Source organism: Vidua macroura, chromosome 15 (genome assembly GCF_024509145.1).
Source record: "Vidua macroura isolate BioBank_ID:100142 chromosome 15, ASM2450914v1, whole genome shotgun sequence".
Classification (NCBI taxonomy): Eukaryota; Metazoa; Chordata; class Aves; order Passeriformes; family Viduidae; genus Vidua; species Vidua macroura.
In genome coordinates this window covers 10,672,689-10,697,978 of record NC_071585.1, presented here as the reverse complement: position 1 = coordinate 10,697,978, position 25,290 = coordinate 10,672,689, and the positions used below count along the sequence as shown (strand labels likewise).

The 25,290-nt window shown below is 38.5% G+C and overlaps 1 protein-coding gene across 2 annotated transcripts in view; it reads right to left on the bottom strand.

The window, feature by feature from the left end:
* SPOCK1 (SPARC (osteonectin), cwcv and kazal like domains proteoglycan 1) overlaps positions 1-25,290 on the bottom strand; it is a 265,334-nt gene that overhangs the window by 155,767 nt on the left and 84,277 nt on the right. For both annotated transcript variants that reach the window (XM_053991513.1, XM_053991514.1), the window contains exon 3: positions 23,622-23,667. In XM_053991513.1, the coding sequence (XP_053847488.1) occupies positions 23,622-23,667 (46 nt within the window). The remainder of the gene's footprint in view (positions 1-23,621; positions 23,668-25,290) is intronic.

The window sequence follows — 25,290 nt, the reverse complement described above, 5'->3', positions numbered from 1 at the left end:
CTCATGAAGAATTCTGCAGAGTGCCACATGAAGCTGATGGGCTGAACTGAGGTAGCAGATAACTGAATTAGTTATTAGTGTTCTATGTATCTGGCCTCTGGTACTTCAAAGAAACAACTATAAGTGAAATATATTTTTATGTGATTTAAATCACAGTTAATCAGGAGCTTCATGTGCCACATCTCCAATGATCTGATTGCAAAGAATTAGTGCACTTCTGTCTATTTTTGTCTTTTCATTGCTCAGCTTTGTATAAGGAAATCTGTTACAAGTTACTGTGGAGTAATAAAAGGATATGAGAAATCTGTGGAATTTAAATATTAAGACACTTCCCAACCCAAGGATGCTTTTTCTGCATAGAATGCAATTCTATCAAACCATGGCTAGGTGGTGGGTAGCAATATACAAAAGTTAACACAGCTCCTTCATTCTGAAGTTAAGGATCCTTTCTCAGTGAAATAAAGAGACTTCTAGACATAGAGGACAGTTATTTTGTTGTAATATATCAGGGACTGAATAAGCTTTTTAAGTAAATTAAGCATGTTAATCTCACTAAAAAGTGTGTCACAAAATCATTGATCTACTCAAGCAACTAAAAACCTCATTCTAACGTCAAGGCTGTGGATTTCAGCTAAGGAGCTATAGGACTGCAGAAGATGAGAGAACTTGGAGTGAGGCAAAAATTCAGTGATTACCAGAATTTCTCAACATTTGGCAATCTCAACAATTTACTTACAAATATGCAATTAGTACAAACATTTTGACCCCAAAATGGAGAACCTATAGGATACCTTGTAAAATACTATCTAAGAAGCAAAGAAAAATCCTTACTTCAGTCTTACTTCCTGACAGTTGCAATTAATGACTGAAAAGTCACCAAGCTTGAGTAAGGCACTCTGAGTAATGAAAGCTGAGCAGGTCATTCTGGCTCAATCACCTTTTTAAGGCTGATCCTTCTGTTCCTCCAAGCAGGAAACTCCTACTGCAGTCAACAGGAACTGTGCACAGAGAGGAAGAGTGATAATGATGCATAAGGCATTCCTGCACCTAACTAATGAGCAAACCCAGAGCTTTAAAAGTTAAGCAACTGAGGGAAGTTAATTTTTCTGGAACTTGAATAGATTCACTATATGACGTTTACAAGCATATACACGTAGGATCTGAACCCAAGACCTTCAAAATCAATGGGAATCTGTTTTATGTCCATGCTTTTTTGATTAGACACTCAGCAGCTCATTTAATACAAGATATGAAACAATTTACAAGGCTAATTTATGTCCATTATTTTCCAAAGTGTACATGCTTTGCAGTATATAATGCTATAAAACAGACTGTGTTCATAATAGCCAGGCTAATTTGCAGCAGATTCTGAAAATCTTTTTGCAGAGGCAATATCAACTCCACTGATACTCTGCATTCCTAAGCTGTTGGATATTTCAGCTACTAGTAATGCTTCTAAAATTGGAATGAACTTTAAAAGTGCATCTAGTGTAACATTTATCTCCTGCTATCAATATAGGATGCTGTGAACTATTTTGCTAGATAGGGCTAATAACAGCCAGCTGACTTTGCAGCACAGGGGTTATAGAATGAACCTTCTTCTGTGCACCTTATCTGATTTCAGGTCAGTCAGCCTCTTTTGAGGAGAAAGAAACACAGGTTTTTCTGCAAAGCTTCTCAAAATAAAATATTTAGTATTGTCCACAGGCTGAGGAGTGATAACAAAAGAAATGCAGCTGGAATTAAAATTCTGCTCAAAAAGAATGAAAACCAGCAACACGGAGAATTTCTCAAACAAGCCTATCAGTTGCTGCACACATTTCTGTTCAATTATACTGCCTTTACTTCAGAGTTAATAAAAATCTACTACATAATGCTTCTTTATGGAGATTGATGGACATGTTTCATGCTAATTCCTTCCTGAGTTTGTAAGCCTTTATTTGCCATGTCAAGGCAAAAATGATGGCAGGCAGCCTAGCAGAAATGCCAGCGCATACTTTCAAATGTCATTAAGCTGCAAACCAAATTAAACTATTGACCAAATTAAAGTGTTTACCACACATGCCATCTACACCTCGCTCTTGGTAAAGGCTGAGGTGACACCTCATAGGATCAAAGTGCATTTTACAGGACTGACAATCCTGGCTCCCAGGAGAGACTGCATGATAACCTCTGTGAGGAGTACATGACTTCCCCATGCACAGAACTAGGGAAAAAAAACCAGGCAAGTGCAAAGAAAAGCATCAAAAATTGCTGGAAATATGATTTACTTCAGCATAGCTATATTTCATCTTATTTATCATACTATTCTGAACTGGAAGTTTGCTGACATGGAGAAGCTCTAAATCTGGAAAGATTGTCCCCAAAGGCTATTCTCATCCCTGCTGATACAGAAAAAATGGGGGGTCCAGTGGTTCAGCTGCCAAGCCCAGCACAGCCACAGGCTGGTTCTGACTCCACAATAACATTCAATCTGCCCATAGCTCCAGCCATAGCAGCTCTCCTGCAGGCAGCAGGGACACTGTGGCTGTGGACAAAACCCACACTCCCAAATTTCTTTGGTGTACCAAGACAGGACTAGCACTCTTATTCTATTCCTTTGCAGCTATGAACCTCAGACAGCTGAGTTTCCTTACATTAAATATCTACGAGCTAAAAAGTTTTCAACAGCTGTTTTCGACTAGGAAAAAAGAATCTGACAAAACCACCCTGACTTCTTGTCGTCACTTTGTCCGTACTTAGTGCCTCATGGCTTTGATTTAGGTTCAGGCACTCTCAGCAGGAAGGATGCCCAGTTCCCAACAGTGAGAACAAGGCTCCTGGGTTTTGACCGGTTTGATAATGGTCTTGCCAAACAGAACAAACATTACCCTGGCTCAGCAAACTGCTCCCACACTCACATGTGTGAAGCTGGTACATCTGCTCCTTCCCTCTGGGCTGCTGGGCAGACTCGGCACCTCTGGAGGCTTGGCCCTCAGAGAATGTGGAATATACAGGGTAACTCAGAGCAACTGCTAAACAGCAGCATCCATCTTCACCCCCCAGACACCAACAAGCAAAACTGCCCGGCCAGCATAAAATGTGATAAAATGAACACAGGCATCTGAGGAGATGATTTCATTTTTTTCACATTAGTCTGTCTTCACAGAAGGGGCATTTTGCTAATTGGCGTGATTCAGTTAAATGAGGAGGTATTCTGAGATTAAAAAACATAGCCCAACTGTTGGGATAATGGAATGGGGAGTGGCACAGAACTGAGGAAAGGAGCTGTTGTGCTCTGGAGGTTACAGTTAAAAATGATCTTGGGAAATGAAAGGAATGAATAAGGCAACAGTCAGTACACACAAATACAAAGCAGCAGCATCACAAAGCAGAAATCAAAGCAATAAACACAAAATGGGGATTGATGAGGTAGAAATAATACAAAATGAGATCCCAGAGTGTCAACAAACTGCAGGCTGAATAGGAATCAAAATTGTCAAGCTGCTGCAACAAAAGCAAACTCTTTTAACTGGAGTGTATTAGCAGGAAAGTCTTAACTAAAACACAGGAGATGATTATTCTGCTCTATTAAGCAGAATTGTTGATACCCTCAGTTGGCACATGGCTCTGTCTGGGTAAAGGTATAAACAAGATACACAGGATAAGGGGGTAAGATGAGGATAAGAGTTCAGGGGGGAACAGTAAAACTGATAAAATTTTTAATATGATTTCAAAGGAAATGAGAAAAGGAAATAGACTGAACTACTTGAGAAAGGGAAGACTTGACAAGGGAGTCATGAGATGTCTTAAAATGAGAAAATACTTGTTACAAAGCAAGCAGTTATCCTTGAAGGTTGTTCTCCATATCTGTGGGGACAGAATGACAGACAAATTCCAGCACAGGGTGATGTATTGCAGGAATCTCCACAAGGAATCACACTACCTTCTCCAGAGGTTTCTGATTAGCCTGGGCAAACAGTTGTTGGAGTTGTATGAGCTCTCAGAAGGAGAGGAGGATCACAGGTTCTGCAGCTCAATTGCTCTCCCTGGGGTGTGAGGAATTGTGAAGGAATTTTGAATGAGTTAGAGATGGGACTTCTGAGTTTTTTTAGATTATGTGATTTATTTTTCTTATCTTCTACATAGGTAGGAAGGGTGAGTTCTGCTCACATCTTCACCACATGGTTCAGAAGGTCACAAGACCTCTAATTACAAGACCTTTTAAGGATATATTGACCAATAAAAGACTGCCAACAAGGATAAATATGTTTTTGACCCAATCCTTCAATATTTCATCTTATGGACTCATGCTACAGTGTAAGCTTCCTTAATCATTCTGTAACACATACAGTACTGCATTCTAAAATCTAAACTCTCCCTTACTTTACCTAATGTATCTCTGCTTTAAACTATAAATCCACATTCTCACTTCTATCACCTAAGTTTAAAAGCCTTTTCCAAGGTCTCAGATCAAATCCTGTGTTTCATTGTAAGCCTTGACTTACAGACCCAAAGTTCTGACAATTCCTTGCATTTCAGATGCCAACACTGGGGAAGCAGTGGGAAATCATCCCCCACCTCCCTGGGAGAGAATAAGGTGACCAGGAAGCCAAGGTAAGGGCTTTGTTTCTGGTGAGATGGTTTCATGTTGGAGAGTTTTATGATTGGAAGAAAAGAATGAATGTCTGAATTCTGAAGAGACAACTGAGTTACAGATTTTGACTACAGCAGCAAAAATTACTCCATACTTTCAGGCAATATCTTACTTCTTTTAATTATCAAGTTTTGTTAAAATTGGTTATAATCCCATTTCAGTTGTACATTAAAGTAAAAACACTACCACACCTTAATGTGACAAAAAAGTAAGCCAAATGTCATTTTATCTTTCTATAGCATACTGTAACTCTAGAACACATTCCTCATTTTAGATCATGTTTGGAGTGACAGTTAGGTGGAGAAGAGAAAAGAAACTTTGAAAGAAACTGTAAGGGCTGAATTTTGCAAGTGAAGAAAAATACTAAAATAACATATTATTTTGGCTACTTTTCTATTTCTTTATGAGATTGGAAAAATGATCATTTCCATCAGGAGGTTCTGAAAAGATATAAAATAGATTAAACTGCTCTTGTCTTTGTGTTTGAATGTAGAAGCAACAGAAAGTAATTTCAGTTCAGAGAGGCTGGAAGTAAACAACAGTAATCTTCACTTTCATTTTCATTCTGGCAGGTCTCCTTGCTGATGCTTTGCCCTTAATTGCTTTTCTAGTTACCTGCTTGAGTATAACTGTGTGAGATCATATTTAAACAAACTCACTTTGTTTTCTTAACTCCTGAAGAACCAACATTTTTTCACCCTGGATTATACAGTTCTGACCCCATTAAGTAAAATGTTGACCTTTTCCGAAGTTTTTTTGTTTGGTTGGGTTTGTTTTTGTTTTTTTTTAACTTAACATTCTTAGTATTGCTATCTTCTGACTCCATACAGATATGCAATGTTTGACAGCAAGCCTTTCATTCATGATTCCCAGCTGCCCGGCAGTCATGGAAGGATCTTGCTGCTCCCTGATCTTATCTTTCTCTTTTCCCCTGATTACTTCTGATGTTAGCAAAAACACCAGATGCCCACAACACGGGGGCTGATCTGACCTTTCTGATCACACAGCAACTCCTACAAAAAGATACTGGAAAAGCATTAATGGGAGCAATCAACCCTGCTGATGGGGAACATATCAGCACTTCACAAGCAAGAGGGATCCATGCTGAAGCAGTAAGAAAACAGATAATAGTTGGGATGGAGAGAGTCAAAAGTAGTAGAATGAAAGAAAAGGCTGAAAAGGCAGAGAAAACAGCAAAGTTCACAGAAGCCAGAAGATATGGCACTGGAAAATGCAACAGAAATTCTAAAAGAAAATGAAGCCAAAACTCAGACCCAATTAAAAAAAAAATCAATGGACTTAAGTCTTATCCTGTGATTCAACAGGAACTTTCAGTCTCTGAAGCAGTTCAGATGAGCCAACCATTCTGCTTTACTGCATCCTGTCTTTTATCACAAATAGCTTCATCTCCCCTTTCATCACCTAAAAGTCTCTATATGTAATTTTGAAGTAAATAGAACCAAAAAGAATGTAAGCATCTGGGTTGAAAATCTGCCTCCACTAGGATAAATGACTGAATTCCCACTGACTACACAGAGCGTTGGAGTTTCATCCTGAGAACATATTGAGCATGTGAACTTTAGATCCTGCAGGATTACACAGAACAAACAGTGTCAAAAAGATAGCATCACTTTTTTCTTATCAATTTACAGAAAGCAGTAGCTGAAGGGTACACAGAAGTGCAAGTTTTGGTTTTTTTTCATTTGAATGAAAAATTGGATAGAATTTGCATGAGCAAACTCAAAGCTTTTACAAAAGTTCACTTGGCCACAAGGGATAATGCAATGGCACAAAGCTGAAGGAGCTGAAGGACCACTGGCAGTGAATAATGATGAAGTCCCTAAAGGGATGTGGGGCAAACAGAAGAGTTTCATCCTCAGTGGAAGCTTGTGGGTTGTGATCAGTAAAGGGCAGGGTGAGCAGGTGGCTGAGAGAAGAAGGAAGATGTTAAATGGCAATTGGCTTGTCAGTGACTGTTCCACCAGCCCCTGGAGGGGCTCCTGCTCCTCCCTTTCTCTCAGCTCAGAACCTCATTCCTGATTAATGAGCACTGAACCTTGATTCCCGATTTGGAACCATCAAGGTGGCAGGACTCGAGAAGGATGATGGACTACATGGGAAGAGAAGGGATGAGAATTTTTGCAACTGTTTCTTTTTTTCTGGTGAGTAGCTCTACGGATATTAAGAGGGCAGCCCCAGTAAAGAACTGTAGAGTACACAATTCATGGCAGTCACACAAGTAAACATTTAAACTAAGCAGGGGAGGAGAGGAAAAAGAAAATTTTATTATTTCAATTACATGCACAGGAATCTATAACTCAGTTTATATGATCTCATCCCAAGTTCCCAAGAAGCTCACATGAGAGCTGGAAAACAAAACTTCATTTCATGATTCTCAATCTAATTTCTAATGGAGTTAGGGAAGAGATTCATTTAGAGACTTGAAGGATAGATTTAACCATTAGACCATCTTGTCTCATGGTCTATGCATTGTTGTAAGAAATTCCAGTAGTGGGGATTTAAATAATCTTCTATAACTTTCTATGGCTGTTTTCTATTAGAGCAAAGGTGCATATTTTAGTTGCACTCTCTAAAAATGTGAGAGTAATTTCCAATTTGAACTAATCTGTGTTTACTTTTGGCAGTTATTTTTATAACTTTACTCTTTAAAGTTGCTTCAGCAGTCCAAGTTTCCTTACCAGAATGAATTTATACTACACAATCTATTGCCCTCCAACTTGCTTTTTCATAAACTAAACCTAATGAACAGTTTAAGTTGTCTGCAGAAGCACTTTTGCCAACAGATGTGCTATGATCTGGCAGAAAAAAATGATGATCACAGGGCCAGATTACTACTATATAAATATTCCAGGGATGAAGCATATTTCCTTCTCTCTGATAGGCAGGACTGGTAGTTAGAGACCAGTCTTGTGAACTTTCCAGCATGGCCAGAATGAGACAAAGAGGTTGTGCAGACTCTTCAATCACAGTAGTGCTGCCCTGAGGTTTAAGCAACAGTTATTCTTTGTCATATTGATGTTTCACTTGTTCATTATGTAGAAAAAAAGTCAGTCCCTCTACATAGCAAGGAATTTTCACCTTCCTTCCCTTTATTTGACTTGATCCAGGAGACCATACTGACTCAGACTGCACAAATCAAAGCACATCAACCAAATCATCGGGGGCATCTCAGGACTCAGGGAGAGAGGTGTGCACCCTGAGAACACATAAATCACATAGAAGTGTTATCCAGCATGCAAAAGGAATGATTTTGGGCATGCACAATATTTTAAAGATCAAATTGTAATTTAAAGATGCAAAACCCTTCATGGTAATTCTCATGTTTTTTGTTTTTTTTTCCATATCTGCATCTACTGTTATATTTTAAGGGAACTCTTCTCTAATAAAATTCAGTAATTTAATGCACTGATGGTAATGTTGATTCAATTTTCTGCTTGCATAAATATATTCTAAATCCATATTATAAAAAATAACACTGGCCCTAGGTGTAAAAATCTGTACTTTTAATCATCTATGTAGCCAGAATTAATGATCCAGTAATAACCCTCATTTGATTAACTGATCAATCATACTTTATCTGCACTACCATAGCATAATATAGGCATCCACTAAGAAAAATATTAAAAAATAAAAGATCAATTGGTTCTGAGCATGGATTAAAGGATTATTTGACCAGATGAAAGCAATGAGGCTGAAATTATTTCAAACAATGTGGAAACACCATTTATTTCAAACTGAAAATTGAAGGGTCTAGTGAAAAGCATAGGAAATAGAAACACTGGGTTTGTCATTTATGGAAGATACAATCCTAGAAAAAATCCAAAGTGCAAGAAGGAAATGCCCAAGCTCTCTTTAATTTTGCAACAAAGTTAACATGCAACAAAGTTTATACTGAAGAGAGATCAAATATATTTTGTTCAAGCGCAGGTAGTGGGTCAAGCATGTAAATATCTAAAGGAGTCAAACGAAACATAAGAAGTCATAATAAACAATATTCTGCTGGCCTGTTCATTCCATTAGACTGATATTCTTTATGTGTCTCTGACTTCTAGTCCAGTTTGGGAAAACCCTCCCAGATTTCATGCCTGCAGCTTTACAGCAGGGTGCCCACATGAAGTGCTGCCTCAGTTCTCTGCACATTCAGAGCACACAAAACAAGTGGAACGAGGAAAGAGGAAAGGAGAGTGACACTATCTGCCCAGGCTTGAAGTCAGTTACATTTGGCATCACAGACCTTTGCTGAGGTGCTAAAGAACCTCAGCAAACTTTTGATTCTGGCAATTTTTTCAACTCCATAATGCCAGCAGTCAGCAAGTCCAACAGCACAGAACACATTCCAACCCTCTACAGACCCGTAACACATTGAGTAATACACAGGGTGAGAAAGGTGGAGAAGAGGAATGTCATAAATGTAGTTTATCTGCCCTGCTTTAACCTTGTTACTGTCCCAATTGCACGTGCAAGTTCTATCCACAGACTGCATAATTAAGATCTCAACACACACCCAAACACGCTCCAATGTCCAGATGCCCGAGCAGTAAGGAACTGAGAGCCATAAAACATCTGGTGTGATCCCTGGAAAACACATCAGCAGCTCTTCATGATAGCAATTACATAATCACTGTTGTATCTTGGAAGGATGCGACAAGAATCTCTTTCAAACTACTACACGTAGCTGGAAAGAACTGATTGTGAAAGTGCTGTTTCAAATCCTACTGCATAACATTCTTGCTCCTCTGATTCTGCTTGTTTGCAAAAACAGCACCAAATACATTCACCTTTGTGCCCATGGATGCACAGATTGTTCCACACATACGTGGAAATTCACAGGTATGTCACCAGGGCAGCTGAACTCCACACAGCCACTCACTCCCTGCCCCTGGCAGTGAAATGGGGGAGAGAATTGGGAAGAAGAGAAAAATCCATGGGTTGCAATAAAGACATTTAACAGGACAGAGAAGGAAGGGATGATGATGATAATAATGATGATAATAGTAATAGTAGTGATCATGATAATATAGTAATATTACCCAAGTGATGCAAAATGCAACTTCTCACCTCAAACTGAGTGATGCCTGGCCAGCTCCTCAGCAGCAGCCCCTGACCAGCTTTCCCCCTGGTTTATACCCTAAGCATGGTCTCATGTGGTCTGGAATGTCCCTGGGGTCAGTTACCCTGGCTGTGTCCCCGGCCATCTCCCAGCTGGTGGGGTGAGAAGCCAAAGGTCCTTGACTTGCAGTAAGCACTGTTCAGCAGCAGCTGAAACATCAGTCTCTGTTATCAACATCATTCCCATCCTAAATCCAAACCACAGCAATAAACCACCTACTGGGAAGAAAATGAATTCTGTCCCAGCTGGAACCAGGACACAAATACCATGAGCCACAGAAGATGGCCTTCTAGTTCCCAAACCCCTGGTTTCTTGGTATCTGCTCTCTTGCTTTTGGAATACTTCGTTCTGATCTATTTGGTAGGGGTTAATAAGGCCAGTAAATGATCTGTGAGGAAGAACTCATGGATATGTGGTTAAGAAGACGGCACTGAAAGGAAACATAGCAAGTCTTCATATAAAGAAAAAGCCACTAAACTTAAGGTGACACCCCGTTTATCAATGGCACACAACACAAAAGTTTTCAATTCAAAGGTCTGAACTGCAGAAAAGGAAAGTTCAGGTGACAAATTTCCAATGGTTAAAAATATGAGAATAAATTGCTGGGGAGACTGTGGACAGTGAGGAAACATCAGGAGTGATGCAGGGTTGATCCTGCCTTGGGGGAAGAGGTGGATTACTTAATTCCTTAAGAGTTCTTGAGATAATGACACACCATGTCATTTCCAAAGCTTTTCAAGTTTAGTGGATTGAGGAAATGATGAACTAATTATTTATATGAAAAGATTCTGATAGGATGATATATCTACTAAAGTAAGTTTTAGCTGGATTTATAGTTTGTTCCCTGCCATTTTCATCTCTAGCAGATGAGGTGTGAAATTGCTTCAGTAGAAGGACTCAGCACATAACAGCATCAGACAGCATTTAGAAGAACAGGACTGTCAGACTTCAGGATCATGCTGAGCTCATCACTCCCTTCTGGATCTGCAGTTCCCTTGTTCATGCCATATTTTCTAGGGAACTGTGGAAGCCAGATCTGGTCACATGTTTGATCTGTGGATACTTTTTCAGTCTCTGCAATGAAATTGGGCCCTAGAAAACAACTCTGAATGGCAAAATTACAAAATGGGAGACACGCACACAATCCTTCTGCTTCGTCTGCTTTATTCGCTTTGAGAATTCCATCAAATCCATGACCTTATAAGCATTTGAAGAATGAGGCTGGATACCTCAGACACCACAGTAAGACCACTCACACATGAGAGAGGCAAGGAACCCACAAGGTGCTGCTTTTGCACCTTAGTACTTTTTATCAGACAGGAGAAATGGCCTAGATCCAGAAGCTAAACAATTAATCAAAGCTTAAAAAGCAGCTAATTTGGACCAAATTTGTTCATCTATTGCCATAATGTAATGATGCATACACAGAAAGGAAAATGCACATGATACAAATGCCCAGTAGCCAGGTTTGTATCAGAATGACTGAAAAAGAGAAATACCCAATGAACATGCATTTTCCATCCAAGTTATGTAAGTCTCAGCCAAACTTAAATCACTGTAATGTCACTAAGGAGCCTGCACGTAGCTGAGGGCAGAATTTGACACTGATGTAATTCTGCCTTTGTGTTCTGCCCCTCAGAATTAATCCCGTTTAAATCTATTTGTCATACATGCCGACCAGTTTTATAAGCTTAAGGAAATTTTTAGCACGTCCTCTCCCAAAGAAAAAAAGGATGCAAAGGAATTAATGAATTTAGAGTTAATACCCAACTTTAATTGTTAAGACAGGAAAATTATACTATAATTAATTAAAATAAAATCCATTCATCACACATATCCAACCCTAGGCTCTTTATGTGTCAGAGATGTCACTTAAATTCACACCATTTGGTGGAAAATAAATGCTACTAACTTTTATTAAAATACTTGTTAAATCACATCTACCATAATTGAAATACAAAAAAACCCATTGTAATTAGCTCCCTACTATAGACCCTACAATGATTTTAATGAACTTTTTTGTTTAGTCAGCATATCAAAAATTAATTTCCCAAACTAAGTGTTCTTATCTTTGACGAAATTGTCGACTTATGTAAGAATGGTCTCTCATAATTATTTAGTGCCTTACAAAAAAAGCTTGTAAATATTTCAGACTTTAGTTTTTAATAGTTTCCTTTTGAAACCTCTTGTTGTGCCAATGTACTGGACAAACACATGGAGGGAAATAGTGAAATAGAATTTAACATAGAGGTCCCAAAAACTAATAAAATTGTTCACAAAAAACACCTTTGTTCCAGATATATCTTCAATTTTTCACTCCTTGCCTTCTCCACCACACAAAAAGCTCTATTTCTAGCTTTTATTACCTTGCTCTAGCAACCTTCTGAAACCCCATCCCCCCTCTCACTGAATACTAACTAGAAGTGAGATAAAAACTTCATTATCCTAAGGTGTCAAGGGTATGGATTCAATATTTTAATTAAAGAAAAAATAAAAATAATTAAAAACCTGTACAGAGATCACAGAATTCCTGTTATTTCAGAAAAGCAAGCAAAAGACTCTTTTCTCTCTACTAGACTGATGAAAAAGACAGCATACTAATGGGCAGGCAAAAATCAGCTATGCCAGGGGACTGCCACACAAAAAATCCATTATTAATCTACCTGATCCTTTTTCAAAGCATTCAACATCATCTACTGCATACTTTATTTTTGCTTCTCTCAGCTTTCTCCTTCTTCCTCATCCCTTCCCAGCTCAAAAGAAAACAGTAGAAGGGACACTAGTACAAGTTTCCAGCTCCTGAAGCCTTTATTCCAACACACCCTTTTTCCCACTGAAACTGGGTAATTTTCAAATACTCTGGCCTACACAGAGATGACACAAAGGCTGAGATGTGTATTCCAGGAGAACCCTTCTGCTTAAGGGATGCCTGTCATGGTTATTTCATGCCACACATTTCCTCCAAGTTCTTGTCTTCATTTGAAAGCCTGGCAGAATTAGTTGTTCTTTAATGTTTCAGAAAATGTGGATAAACTGATTTCTAAATATCTTACATATAGCTAATATGAGCTGTGTCTCAGTTGAGATCAGTGCCTAGAAGAGGCCCTGTGTGCATCTTGTTTGCACCTGGTCCCATCTAACTTCAGTCCACTGAAGGTTAATTAGGCTCAGCTGGACCTCAGAGTGGCTTCCTAATCTGAACCACAGACAAAATGAACAACCACCTCCAGCTTTTGGGTAACTGTGCAAATGAGAAAGGTTAAGCAACTATGTCCTTTCTTTAAAATGGCAGCCTGTGAGGAGAAGTTAACTTGTTACATTTTTATAAAAGCCACATATATAGCCCTGGAGTGCATTCCTCCTCCTGGGCTCTCTGCTTCCGCTAGACAGGTGGCTTCTCTCTCCTCTTTCATCTCAAACCTTTATTTTTTTTCTGTCTTAAAAAATGAGGTACCTGACTGACTGACACAAACAGGCCTATTTCCAAGTCATATCAACACCTTCATCTGCTAAAAAGTTCTTCTTTAATGCAATTTCCAAGGCAGAGCTCTCCACACCGGGTGCCTGCCTTAGTTCAATACATCAAGTACGCTGCTCACAAATGCACCACATGACACTAACAGGGAACACAACTTCCCCTACAAAATCAAGGGAGAGCAAAGTAATAGAAACTGAAAAAAGATAAAATGTTTTGTAGGTAGTGGAACACCAGCTGATAGCAATTTCTCTTTCAAGCCACAGTATACTTAATTTATTTATAGGCACTGAGGAAAATGTTATTGCTACAGCTCTGTGCAGGAAAATACACTAGAAGTGCCACTTCATGAAAAAGCAGCTTAGAAGTAGAAACATAAGGAAAATGAATAATGTTTCCCTAAATATCAATCCCATTTCTCGCAATAGAATAATGATGAAGCCAGGAGCTATGTCAGGCAATTAGGAGGGGGAACAACTAAGTACAGCCTATAGCCAGCACACAGCAATTTTGTATTTAGGAGTTCTATTGTTGAAGTATCTACAGATGAAAAACATAATAAGTCATAGTCTTTACGTCTAAACTATCATGATCAGTATATTTGTATTTCTGATACTTGGCTATATCACCCACATTAACATCCTGCTGGTATTTTTCAAATGGACTTGTGCTTTTTATGACCCTACTTGAACATGGCTTTTCGTGGTTTTACTTTTATCTTCTTTGGGATAGCTAAACATAATCTGGATTTTGAGGATAAATAAATCCATTGGGTTAGACTGAATTGACTCTAATCATATGCTAGAATTGAGAACAGGATTAACAAATCATGGCTACTGGATTTCTTTTAGCTAACACTGAGTCCTTAGGCAGCTTTATGTCCACTGAGAGAGAACCATACAGATGCCTGTATTTAACAATGATGTGCAGAGGTTCTTCCCTTTCAGTTTTGTAGACCTCTGGTTATGTCAGCAAGCTTTCACTGATTTTAAATATGAAAGGTCATTCAAAAGGCCCCACTGAAGAGAGAAACAAGCATCCTTGCCCTTCCAGCAAAGATACATTTGCTCTTAGAGAATACATGCCTCTTCTAATGAATTTTAACCCCCAGCAATTAAATAAAAGATAAACTCCATGAACACACAGACAGATCATATAAAAATAATTACAATTATGCTTACTTACATTGCATTACAGGTGGCTGTAATGTGCAATGATCCCTAGGATTGCTCTACTGTACATCCAGTTACCACAGAGTTCTGTTTACTTGTTTCAGATAAGATGGGAAGTGAGAGACTGATTTGATTCCTCAGCATATAAATTAAAGCTATCCCAGGAGCAGAACATACCTATATTGCAGGTTTTATTGTACTGCCTTGCCTTGTGGTTAAAGTGAATCTAACGCTTCCACATTTTGGGTCAGCACTTCATCTGCCTGCATCCTTCTACAGCAAAAGAGGCAGTGCAAGGATGCACTTCCATAAGGAAACAATGCTGCTACTGATCTTCCCTGGGTAAAACAGAATAAACCCTCAGACATTTCACAGAGAAGAGCAGAAGTAAAATTTCAGTCTTCAGATATGGGTTTCCTGTCCCTGCACTTCAAAGAAATACATATAAATTTGACAAGCCTTTCAAAGCTGTTGGGCAATAACTGCTAAACACAAACAGGTGTTGATGGTGAAGTCCATGGATATATCGCAACCAGAGGACACAGAGAGAAAAGACAGAATGAGATCAAATGACTAAACAACACTTGCCAAACTAACTTTCAACATACTGTGCTTAGGGAATTTTTTTAGTGCAGAACAGCATCAGAATATATTTGAAAGCTTCTTTTATTCATCTTGCCATGGACTGCTTAGCATCAGCAGTTTGGAGTTTAAAGCAACTTTCCAAATGACCAAGGCTGCAAAGCTAGAATGCAAACAATCATCATAGAGAAGAAATAATATTATTTCATGCAAATATGTTTAATTTGAAGCAATGAGAAGAGAAAGTAAATGGCTGTGATTCACTCAGTGTTTTGATGACCTGGGCACGTAGGTTTACAGCAGAGGGAGGTTTAATTCCTAAATACATAGGCACCATCACATCTTAGCTAATGAATTGAAAAAGAATGGATTTCATTCAGGTTTGATTTTCACCCAAATCTTTAGCCTTAAGGTTATATCACAACCTTTATTCCTGTCTGGAGGAAAAAAACAACAAACAACTACTAACACCAAGTACTACATCCCTGGAAGTCCTCCTGACTCTATGAGAAAGCAGGAGAGGGAGAAGCAGTCAGAGAAAACGGGCCTCCTCCTGCCAGTCCCTGTTTGCATTCACAGAGCTTTGCAAGCCCCTGACAGCCATGCTTAGTGCCTATCTGGCAGTTTATGAACATTACTCCCTTCAAATAAAAACCTGTTATTTTTTCAGGTGGTGCCAAAACATCTGTCAAGGATATTGGTTCATTTATTTTCTATTCTTTGCTTTGACTGGAAATTTATTTTAAGAAATACTTCCTTCAGCATTTCTTCTGCAATTTCAATGGAATTAGCTGGTTTGCATTAATCAAAATACAATCACAGAATCACAGTGCTAGAATGGCAGTTCTGGGAAGGATGATGGTTCCATTCCCCCTTTTCATTGCTGGACTAGCTACCCCTGGGTCATTAGCTGCAAGACATTTGTCTAACATGTTCCAGAACACCTTCCAACAGTCTTGACATCCTCTTTAAAATATTCCCCCCAATGCTTAAATATTGCTGCCACCATGAAGGCTAAAATTAATTTTCATTGCTGCAGTATAAAATTACTCCCCCTTGTTGTATCCACAATGGATGTAGAATCAGCCCTCCACCTGCAGTTAATTTTAAGTATTTGGAAACAGGATTTGTGCATTGTTTTGAGTTTTTGTGGGTTATTTTTGTTTGTTGTTGCTGTTTTGTTGGTTTGCTTCTCTCCTTCAGACTTTCTTCGCTGAGGATATTTTCTGCAACTCTGATCATCCCTGTTACATTTCTTTGGGTACTTTCCAGTTGATCCACAGTACCCAAGAAGCCTGGTACTCAAATGTGGACAATGTATTCCAGCCAAGGTCTTACTGGCACTGCTTAGAGCTGAGGGATTACTCATAGTTACACATGCCAGTGCAACATTTGCCTTTTTTTTTTTGCAGCAGAATGACATTGTTGACTCATGTTCTATTTGTAATCCATTATAATCCCCTAGCCCTTTGCTCCAAATTTATTACTGATTGGTTTTCATCCTGTTTTGTGCAGATGATTGTTCTTATCTAAGAACTTTGCATGTGCCTAGACTAAATTTAACCTTTGTTTTCAGACCATTTCTTAAATTTCTTAAGGTGACAAAATTTTATTTCCATGCTACATGTAATAGGAAGCCTAATTTCAATATCTATAGTTTAATTAAATTGGTAAATAAAGGTAAATGTCAAAAAGAGGTAAATAATACTGGACCCAAAAGAGATCACAGAGACCTCTACTCAATTTATCCTCCCAGCCTGGTACTGAACCATTGACAGTTACTACAGAATATAGTTTTTCAACTGATTTTGTATCCACCTCAGAATTATTTCTTTTAGACAACACTTCTTTAACTTACTTATAAGGCAGTAATGGAAACCAGTGTCAAAAACCTTATTGAGTCAAGATATGTGATGCTGAAAGCTTATCCCTGAGTATCAAGGCCTGTAATTGCCACAAAAGAAATTGAGTTTAGTTTGACATCCATGTCAGTTTTACTCACCCCCTTACCTTATTGATGCTAACAATTGTCTGCTTAAATATTTGTCCTAGTGTGGAAGTTTTTTCCCAGGATTTTAGATTTAACTCACAGGATACATTTTCCCATTTTCTTCCTTTCCTTAATGGAAAAAAAAAATACCATGTTGCTTGTCTTTTCTCAGTCTTGTACAATTTTGTAACTTTTCAGGGATAGTTTAAGTATCTCTAAAATTATTTCAGCTGATTCCCTTAAACCATAGATCAATTCCAGCTGATTTGAAAATACCTAATTTATCCAAGCCTGTCCTTTCCCTCATCCAGAATCTTACACTCCCACTGATGATATCAGCTATGTTTCTACCTGGTCTTGGCAGCCCTTTTATGTGAAAACCAGAGCAAAGGCAGGTGCCAAAGCCTTGACCTTCTCAGCAGTGCCCGTGCAGGAGAATCTCTCTCCACTGAGCCAGCATTTTTCTTGATTTCTTTTTCTTTCTTATACACTTGTAAAAATTGCTATTTCTAAATTCTAGCCCAAACATCTTGTTTGTACTTGGCTTTCTGGGTTGGGGCTACCACCCTTAAGAGTCCACTTAGCTTTACTTTCTGTAGGCAACCTCTTGTCACTGCAGTCATTAAGAGTCTTGTCATTAGCTAAGCTCCTGCTTTTGGATAATTCATGTTTGTGATTCCTACATTGAGCAAATGCTAATTATCCCTGTTTTTCTTCCTCTAATTCTTAGTTTACTTAAATCTATATTTGAAACAACTTGTCTTTATTTTGATGTTTTTTTCTTTCTAAAAATTCTCCATTATGCATTTTTATGGCCATTGCCACTCTGCCTCTACTTTTAGTCTCCACAGGAGCTCCTGTTTTTCAGCTAGAACCGAATGACTGTAATCATCCATTAAGTGACAAGCATATAAACATGTTTAAATACTGTTCAAACTACTCTTCTGACTGGATAGTGATTCAAGGGTCACTCTGGCATGCAGATGCTATACCATCCAAAATTGAAGTCAAATAACATTTCAAATATGGAGACTTTGCCCCTCATTGGTTTGGCCTTCTTAAATCAGAATACAAACCAAAACTGCTTGGATAATGCACTGGGGTTTCTCTCACAGCAAGTAAGGAAGATTTGCAGGCACGTATTTTACAAACATCATCTTTAAAGGTCTAGGTAGGTTACCAAAAATGAACTCCTATTTACTGAACTGAAGCACAGGCAAAGAGACCTCTGCTCCCTGAGAGATGCCAGAGAGAGCAGGGTTGGGTTCTGTGATATTCCCCAAAAATGCCCTCATTTCAATGGAAGCTGGATGAGCATGGGGAGGGCATGAATTTTCCTTTGAAAATCATGTCTGCTTCAAAGTCAAAGAAGTAAGAGATATTAAACGCAAGCCAGCACCATTATTGACAAAACTAACAAGTGCTCCCCAAGTGCTAATAAAATTCCAGCCAAGCAGCCTATTGATCACTGCCTCTGCTCAGAGCACATCAGCCATAATGCAATCACACACAAGGACCCCAGCCTGCCACTCCTCGTGCCATATTTAATGACAAAATTGGTTGCTTACAAGCTTATAAGGAATTTAATATTACACTTCTAGCATGCAGAAAGAACCACGTGCATCTGCCTGGAGATGAGCAGCCATATGTGCTTGAAATGCATTTGATGGGAGACAGTATATTTCATGTGCTGCATCTCAGCTATTGTTTTTGGTTGATTCAGTTAACATGTTCTAAAATTGGACTGATTTACTGAAGATTTGCAAACATAATTCATGTGCACTTGTACTATGAATAAGCCTCTAAAACTAATTCAAGCACAGTCAAAAAATAAATTGCAAAATAAGTTATTCAATTGAAATCTGCCATCTGAGGCACTGTAATAGAAAACATTTATTATAAAACTAACATATATTTGTGGCTGGAGATGTGTTCAGTACTAAACATCTCTTTGTGAGGAATTTATTCAGGCTTTTCTGAAAGAACATCTTAACTGGGCTAACAGAAAATTACATGTTCAAAAATAATTGCAGGTTCTATGATTTTCATCCTGCATCACAGGCTTCCCATTTCACTCCTTTTGTTTTGGAAGGCTTATGAATTTTAGGCAAACTTTTTTTTCTGCACAGCTGCAGAAGCCCATTTCTGGAGTCTGGATTTGTGATTTAAACACTGGAAAGACACAGGTTGGATGTGATGCACAAGGAGAGGAAGCACTGATATCAACACATTCATCTTGAGATGTAATGCTCTAAATTTGGCAAATTCACTTCACAGGGCTGCTGGGCTGTGAAAGTCACAGGCTATGCTACACTGGAGGCCTCAATCCACTCAAAAGCAATGTTTCCTCTTCAAAAGTGAGGGTATTTTGCTAGTTCAGCCTTTCATTAGTGCTCAAGGGGAGCTCTTTGAAATGAGAACATGTCTGTAATTAATAATGATAGTCAAGTCTAAATGAGTGTGTCTGACATTAGAGTCAGTCATTGATAGGTCCAATTCAAGCAGATAAAGATTTTCACATAATACAGTAGAATAAGGAGTTTTAAATTTTTTTAATTTTTTGTATTCCCTCCTCTCCAAGGGCAGATAATGAAAGCCCTGAGAAGGAACATCCCTGTCCAGATTTCAGTTATTGTGGAAGAGGATTGGGAATAGACAGTGAAAACAAAAACAAAGACTGGAAGACAAGGGGGAAAGGTCAGACTGTTTCTAATCAGGAGCTTTTTTCCCCTGAAGCCTGAAGCATTTGGTATTGTTTCCACCAGCAATGGGTAAAATTGTGCCCTGTTTCTAGCCAGTCCTTGTGCCTCAGTGCTGAAGGCAGAGCTGAGGGAGGGGACTCAGGCCAGCTCCACCCACTGCAATCATCTGACAGTGTCACAATCCAAATGGAAAGGGGGAAACTTGCACCTCCTTGAACAGAAAATTCCTCAGTTCAGTGGATGGTTTTAAACACATATTTGGGAAAAAAATCAGCACTACCACAGAATCACATTTTTACCCCTCTTATTGCATGTTTCTGCAGATGTGTTGTTAATAATAATGGCAGCTCAATGTTTTAAAGATGTTTTGATTCAGAGCTCATGCATCTGCAATACAAAGTGCGCCCCACTACTTCCACAGTTCCTGTGTTCTGCGCAAAGATGCTTTTAAAAAGTCATATGGTAAATTGGACACCATTCCAAACTGCTTCTAGCAATTGAGGGGTGACTTCTAGCAGAGATTTTCAGTCACTTAAAATTATTTTTTTATTTAACAGTTTTCAATTAACAGACTCCATAAAGTCTTAATGAGTTCATTTTTCTGGCATGTCTGGTGCTGAATATGAGACACATATCAAAATCTCTGACTTGAGTTATACTAAAGTGAGAGATTCCCTATTCCCTCTTTTCTTTCTCCAAAGTGGATGAAGAATAGAAAGTATGCCAGGTTAGCTGTCAAGCTCCTTAAGAACTCTCAAATGACCTTGTCAGGGAAAAAAACACAACTCTTTGATTCATATTTCAAAATCCTGACTAACCTGCCCCTTCTGCTCTTCTGCTTTATTGCTTCTGTAACGGTGACAGAATCAAGTTCAATATTAATGAGCAGCAATCACTTCCAGGCTACAAACTCTGCTGCCTTCTGCAGTCCAAGTGCCTTGTTAGCTCAGCTCTGTCAGTAAGACTCTCACTTTTGTATTGGTTTCTCCTGGGTTAAAGATGACTAGAAAGCTGGGCTGGTAGCTCAGCTGAAAAAAAACCCACTCTGATCACTCAAGTGCCCTCTGAGTTGCAGTTGAACCACTCAAGTTGACTTCCCTTGAACAGGCCTGCTATCCAAACATACCTCATGTCACTCCCTAGAGGTTTCAGTGAAAGCCATGAATATTTTTTTACAAAATAAGGTATTTCTTTTCCTGAGACAAACACTCAGGTATTTCTCTCCACACTGCAAGCAGAAAGCAGACAGCTTGATTACACTGTTATTGTTTTTCAATGCATAATTAAATAATTCATCCTACTGAATAAAGCCAGCTTTTTGTTAGGAAAGAATACAGAGTTGGTTGGATGCATTAGACTTCTTTAAGAGATGCAAATGAAGTACAAGCCTGGAAGCAGAACTCTGCTGATTTTCAAAACCTCTGATTACTGTTGGTTTTTAAATCTGTTAAACATATGGAATCCTCCAGCTACTTTTGTGAGATCCCTCTGGCAGGTACTTCCTGCCTTCAGTTACTTCCAACCCTGCCCTCCCAGCTCTTCCAGCCAGACTTCAGAATTAGAACATTCAAGCAGGATTTTAGATTTAGAATTGAGAAGTAGATTTTTAATATTAAAAACTTGTAAACCTGTCCCAAAAAGTTAGTGTTTGCAAAAAGAGCTTTAACTTGGTGACACCAGACCTAGATTTTCTATAAAATCCCAAATCTGTTTTCATTCACCCACTGGAGAAGCTTTTTTCTCTTTAGTAACTAGGAAGAATCTTGGTCTTGTGAGGTTAAAAGAAGCCTTTGAGATATCTCTCAAAATAACAATTGTGTGGTGAGAACACAGACCTGCTAGTGAATTCACAGGAGGAACCTAGGGCTCCTCGCCACAGGATCTGCACAAGCTCTCTGGATATCAGAATCCCAAAAATATAAAATGAAAGCTTTTCTATCTTCAAAACCATACAAGAGTATAAGGGGCATTTAAACTCCCCAAAGAGAAACAGAACAATATGGGAAAAATACCAGGGCAGGGAGAATGGAAAAGGAAAAACAGATTAAAGAATTGTCTTGCAGCTCACGCTGCATAAAAGAGCTGGGACAAATTCTTCTCACTGTTCTTTTTCCTCTCTGTGGAAAATTACAGAAATTAAAGCTTTGGTGGGAACATCTGGGAAAGATAAAGCTTCCCTTCCTTCCTTCATCTCAGCAGTTTCTATTTTAATGCAACTCCCTCTATATACACATAAATATATCACGTATACATTTACACACATATACATACCTATATGCATTTATAAACTGAGGATTAGTCTTGTCAGCACCTGACTCATAGGGCCCAAAGCAGCAACATATGATTTCTCTTCATTTTTTGGGTGACTACACTGAGATCAATGACTAAAGACTCACATGCTCTGTGTATATGTAACTAAACCAATCAACAGTTTTCAAACAATTTTTTTTTTTTGGTGCAATAAATCTCTTAAGAAATGTTTGAGTGGCTATTTTTAATGTTCTAGTCAGGGCGAATTTTGCCATAACCAAGAGTAGTGACCTCTGTCAAAAAGAATGATCTATTGGCCAAATAAAATCCATTTTAAGTGAGAAGAAAGCAGTGCACAGTTCTTTGTGCAAGGCAGAGCACCCTGCTCAGACTGCACCCCACAGTCTGCATTCTGTTTCCTGAGCAGAGACATCCACAGTGTCAGAGAAACTCTGCCCTGAAAAAGAAATGATCCTTTTCTTTACAAAGAGACAGAAATCTTAGCAGACATTCGACATATCCCTTCAAGGTATCCATGTGTGGCTTTAGATTCTCTACAAGCATTCCTGCTTTTGCCCAGAGTCAAGACATCTCAGTAACACAATAAACAGGACAGTTTTAAAGCATGTCAGTTCAAAACCTCTCTGCAATACTTTGCCAGGATTTACCTTTTTGTTTTTTCTCTTGGGAAAACAGAGGGTCACAAGGCCTCCAAAAGTGGTAGGAGCATAAGTTCTATTTGAAGTCAATAGGATTTGTAATCCTAAATCCCTCGAATGCCTTTGAAAACCTCTGTGGATATGTGTTTTGACAAAGCATCAACTTTGCCTTTCCTTTGACACTGAAGTTCTATTTCCCTAAAGACAGAGAATCTACACTCCTAAGCTCTAACCCCAATGATATTCCTGTGAGCTACAGACAATACCAGGAACATGCCTGGCAATGAAATATAGAAATAGGTGTAAAGTGAAGTTTTCAAAAGCACCTTCAGAGACTTCCAATAAGTATTTTCTTCCTAAACACTTGCATAATTTTGAATTTCTTTTTCCTAGTATGGTTGTATCCAGTGCTATCTTGGACATAATTACAATGAGGTTTTTTGAGTATTTTTCCTATCCTTTATTGGCTGGCCTGGAAATATTTGAAGTACTGCCATAACTTAAACGCTCACCAAGACAAAGTGCAAAACATCATTTACAGAGCCTGCATCTGAAACAGCAGCATATACACAGCACCGTTTCCCTTTTAAAATCAGCCCTGAAATTCATGCATTACAGGTGATTTCAAAGAATTGGCCCCTTGAGTGTTAGAAAATGCAGTGGTTACATTTACAACATTAATTTAGCAAAGCCTTTAACATGAAAGAAAATGAATGTGAAGATCCCTGTTTTAAACTGCACGTTAAACCAAGATTCATGGTTACAGAGAATCTCTCTGAGCACACGTTTCATCATTGAATAGCAAGTGGAATGGATGGGGATTAAAAACATGCTGAAAAAATATCGAGATGAGTCAAACTCTTCTACATAAACCACCTCAAGCTGTGACTAAATTAGGAATGAGATGTAAATATGAATATAGCTCTCCACTAATGCACGGGACAGACAGAGGAAGGGAGGTATAAAGCATATGGGGATATCACAAAATAGCAAAAGACAACCACAAAATGTGTACTAAGTTTACCTTGATCAAACGGCTTGTTTGGATTCCAGTTTCTGAAATAATCATCCTAAATGGGAATAAAAAAAAAAAACCCTCAGGAAAAATACAATCAGTATTTTCAGTACTATTTTACACAACTAAATGAATCAATTTGTGTTTTGATTCTAACAGATTTAGCTCCAATAAGATAAGACTATCAACAGGTTGTGTCCTAAAGAGTAGTAAATGCAGATTAGAAATTAAAGAAAAAAAAGGTCCTTGGATTCAGTACCTTGAATTTTCCTTCTGGATTGTTTTTGAAAGCATGCCCATTATTAAATATTTTATAATAACTCCGTATGATTTCATGTTAGTCTACAGTTTTGACATGAAAGACCTTTTGACAAGGTCAGCAAAGTAAATTCTAAGATACATCCACACATGTAAATCACACCATTGTGAACATATAGAAATACAGGGTAATATTGCAAACATTATACTTAAATAGTACAATAACTTCCAGAAGCACTTGCAGTGAATATTTTTGTCACTGTTCCCACTATTAAACTTTAAAAATTTTATGAAACCTGATGTAAAGAGATCATTGTGCTGCAAGTGTTGTGGTTCTGCTCTACACAATTCTCACTGGATTTTACACTGGAGAAAGCAGGGACTGTCAGAGTACCTGGCTAAATAATGATTGTTGCAAACTAGTCTCTCTCCAGAAAGAATGGAAAACTCCTGCATGTGTTGGATCAATCTATACTCTGTGTACTTAGCAAATATTTATCTGAAGGTAAAGTTTTCCCTGCTTCAGAGTGCCATCAATCCTAGTGCTGAAGAACTGGGAGTTCAGCCCAGCTGATATATCAGTTTCAGCATACTCTGTGTATCTCACTTGTGTCCTCTTTGAGAGGATGTGATAACAACAGAATTATCTATTTGAGGTGGGGAAGCATAGAAAATTTCAACAACACTCATATTTTTGTCATATTTTTCTGCATATTAATCTTTGTTTCCTTTTTAATATATCCAGTATTCTATATTCGTTTCCTGAGGGATGCCACTAAAGAGATGTATTCATCAAGCTGTCCAGAATGACACAGAGATTTCTTTTTCCTGCCAGGATGGTAACTAAAAACCCATCTGTGTGAATAAGACATCTAAATTATTTCTTCCATAGGGCTTCATTTACCATTGACCTCCAGTACACTGAATTTCACACACTCTCATGCTATCCAGTTCACCCTAACCTGGAATATTTTGGAGACTTGGAAGTCAGCATGACTTTATGGGGTCAGAACAGGCTGTTACAGGAGTGAGGACTCCACAGCCTCAGTGAGCACCAGGAGATGCACTCCATGTTCCTTTCAGAACACTCTGGACAGGATTGCTCTGCTGCTCTTCTCTCAAGCAGGCAAGCATGGGCGAATGCTGGGTTACACCAAATTATTCTGCATGACTAGCAGGAGGAAATGTATTTTTTTTAACCAATATGTCCATGCTCAGTATCGTACTGACTTCATGAACAGTGATAATGTTCCACAATAACAGCAAAGACTGCTACCCATGATTTTTTTTTTTTTTCCACAAGTACAGTGTTCGGCACCAGAAATAGAATTGCAGGCTTGCCTTTGAATTTCACAGCCTTGCTAATACAAAACCCCCTCATGGTTATACAATGCTTTGTAACTGATGATGATGTACTGCT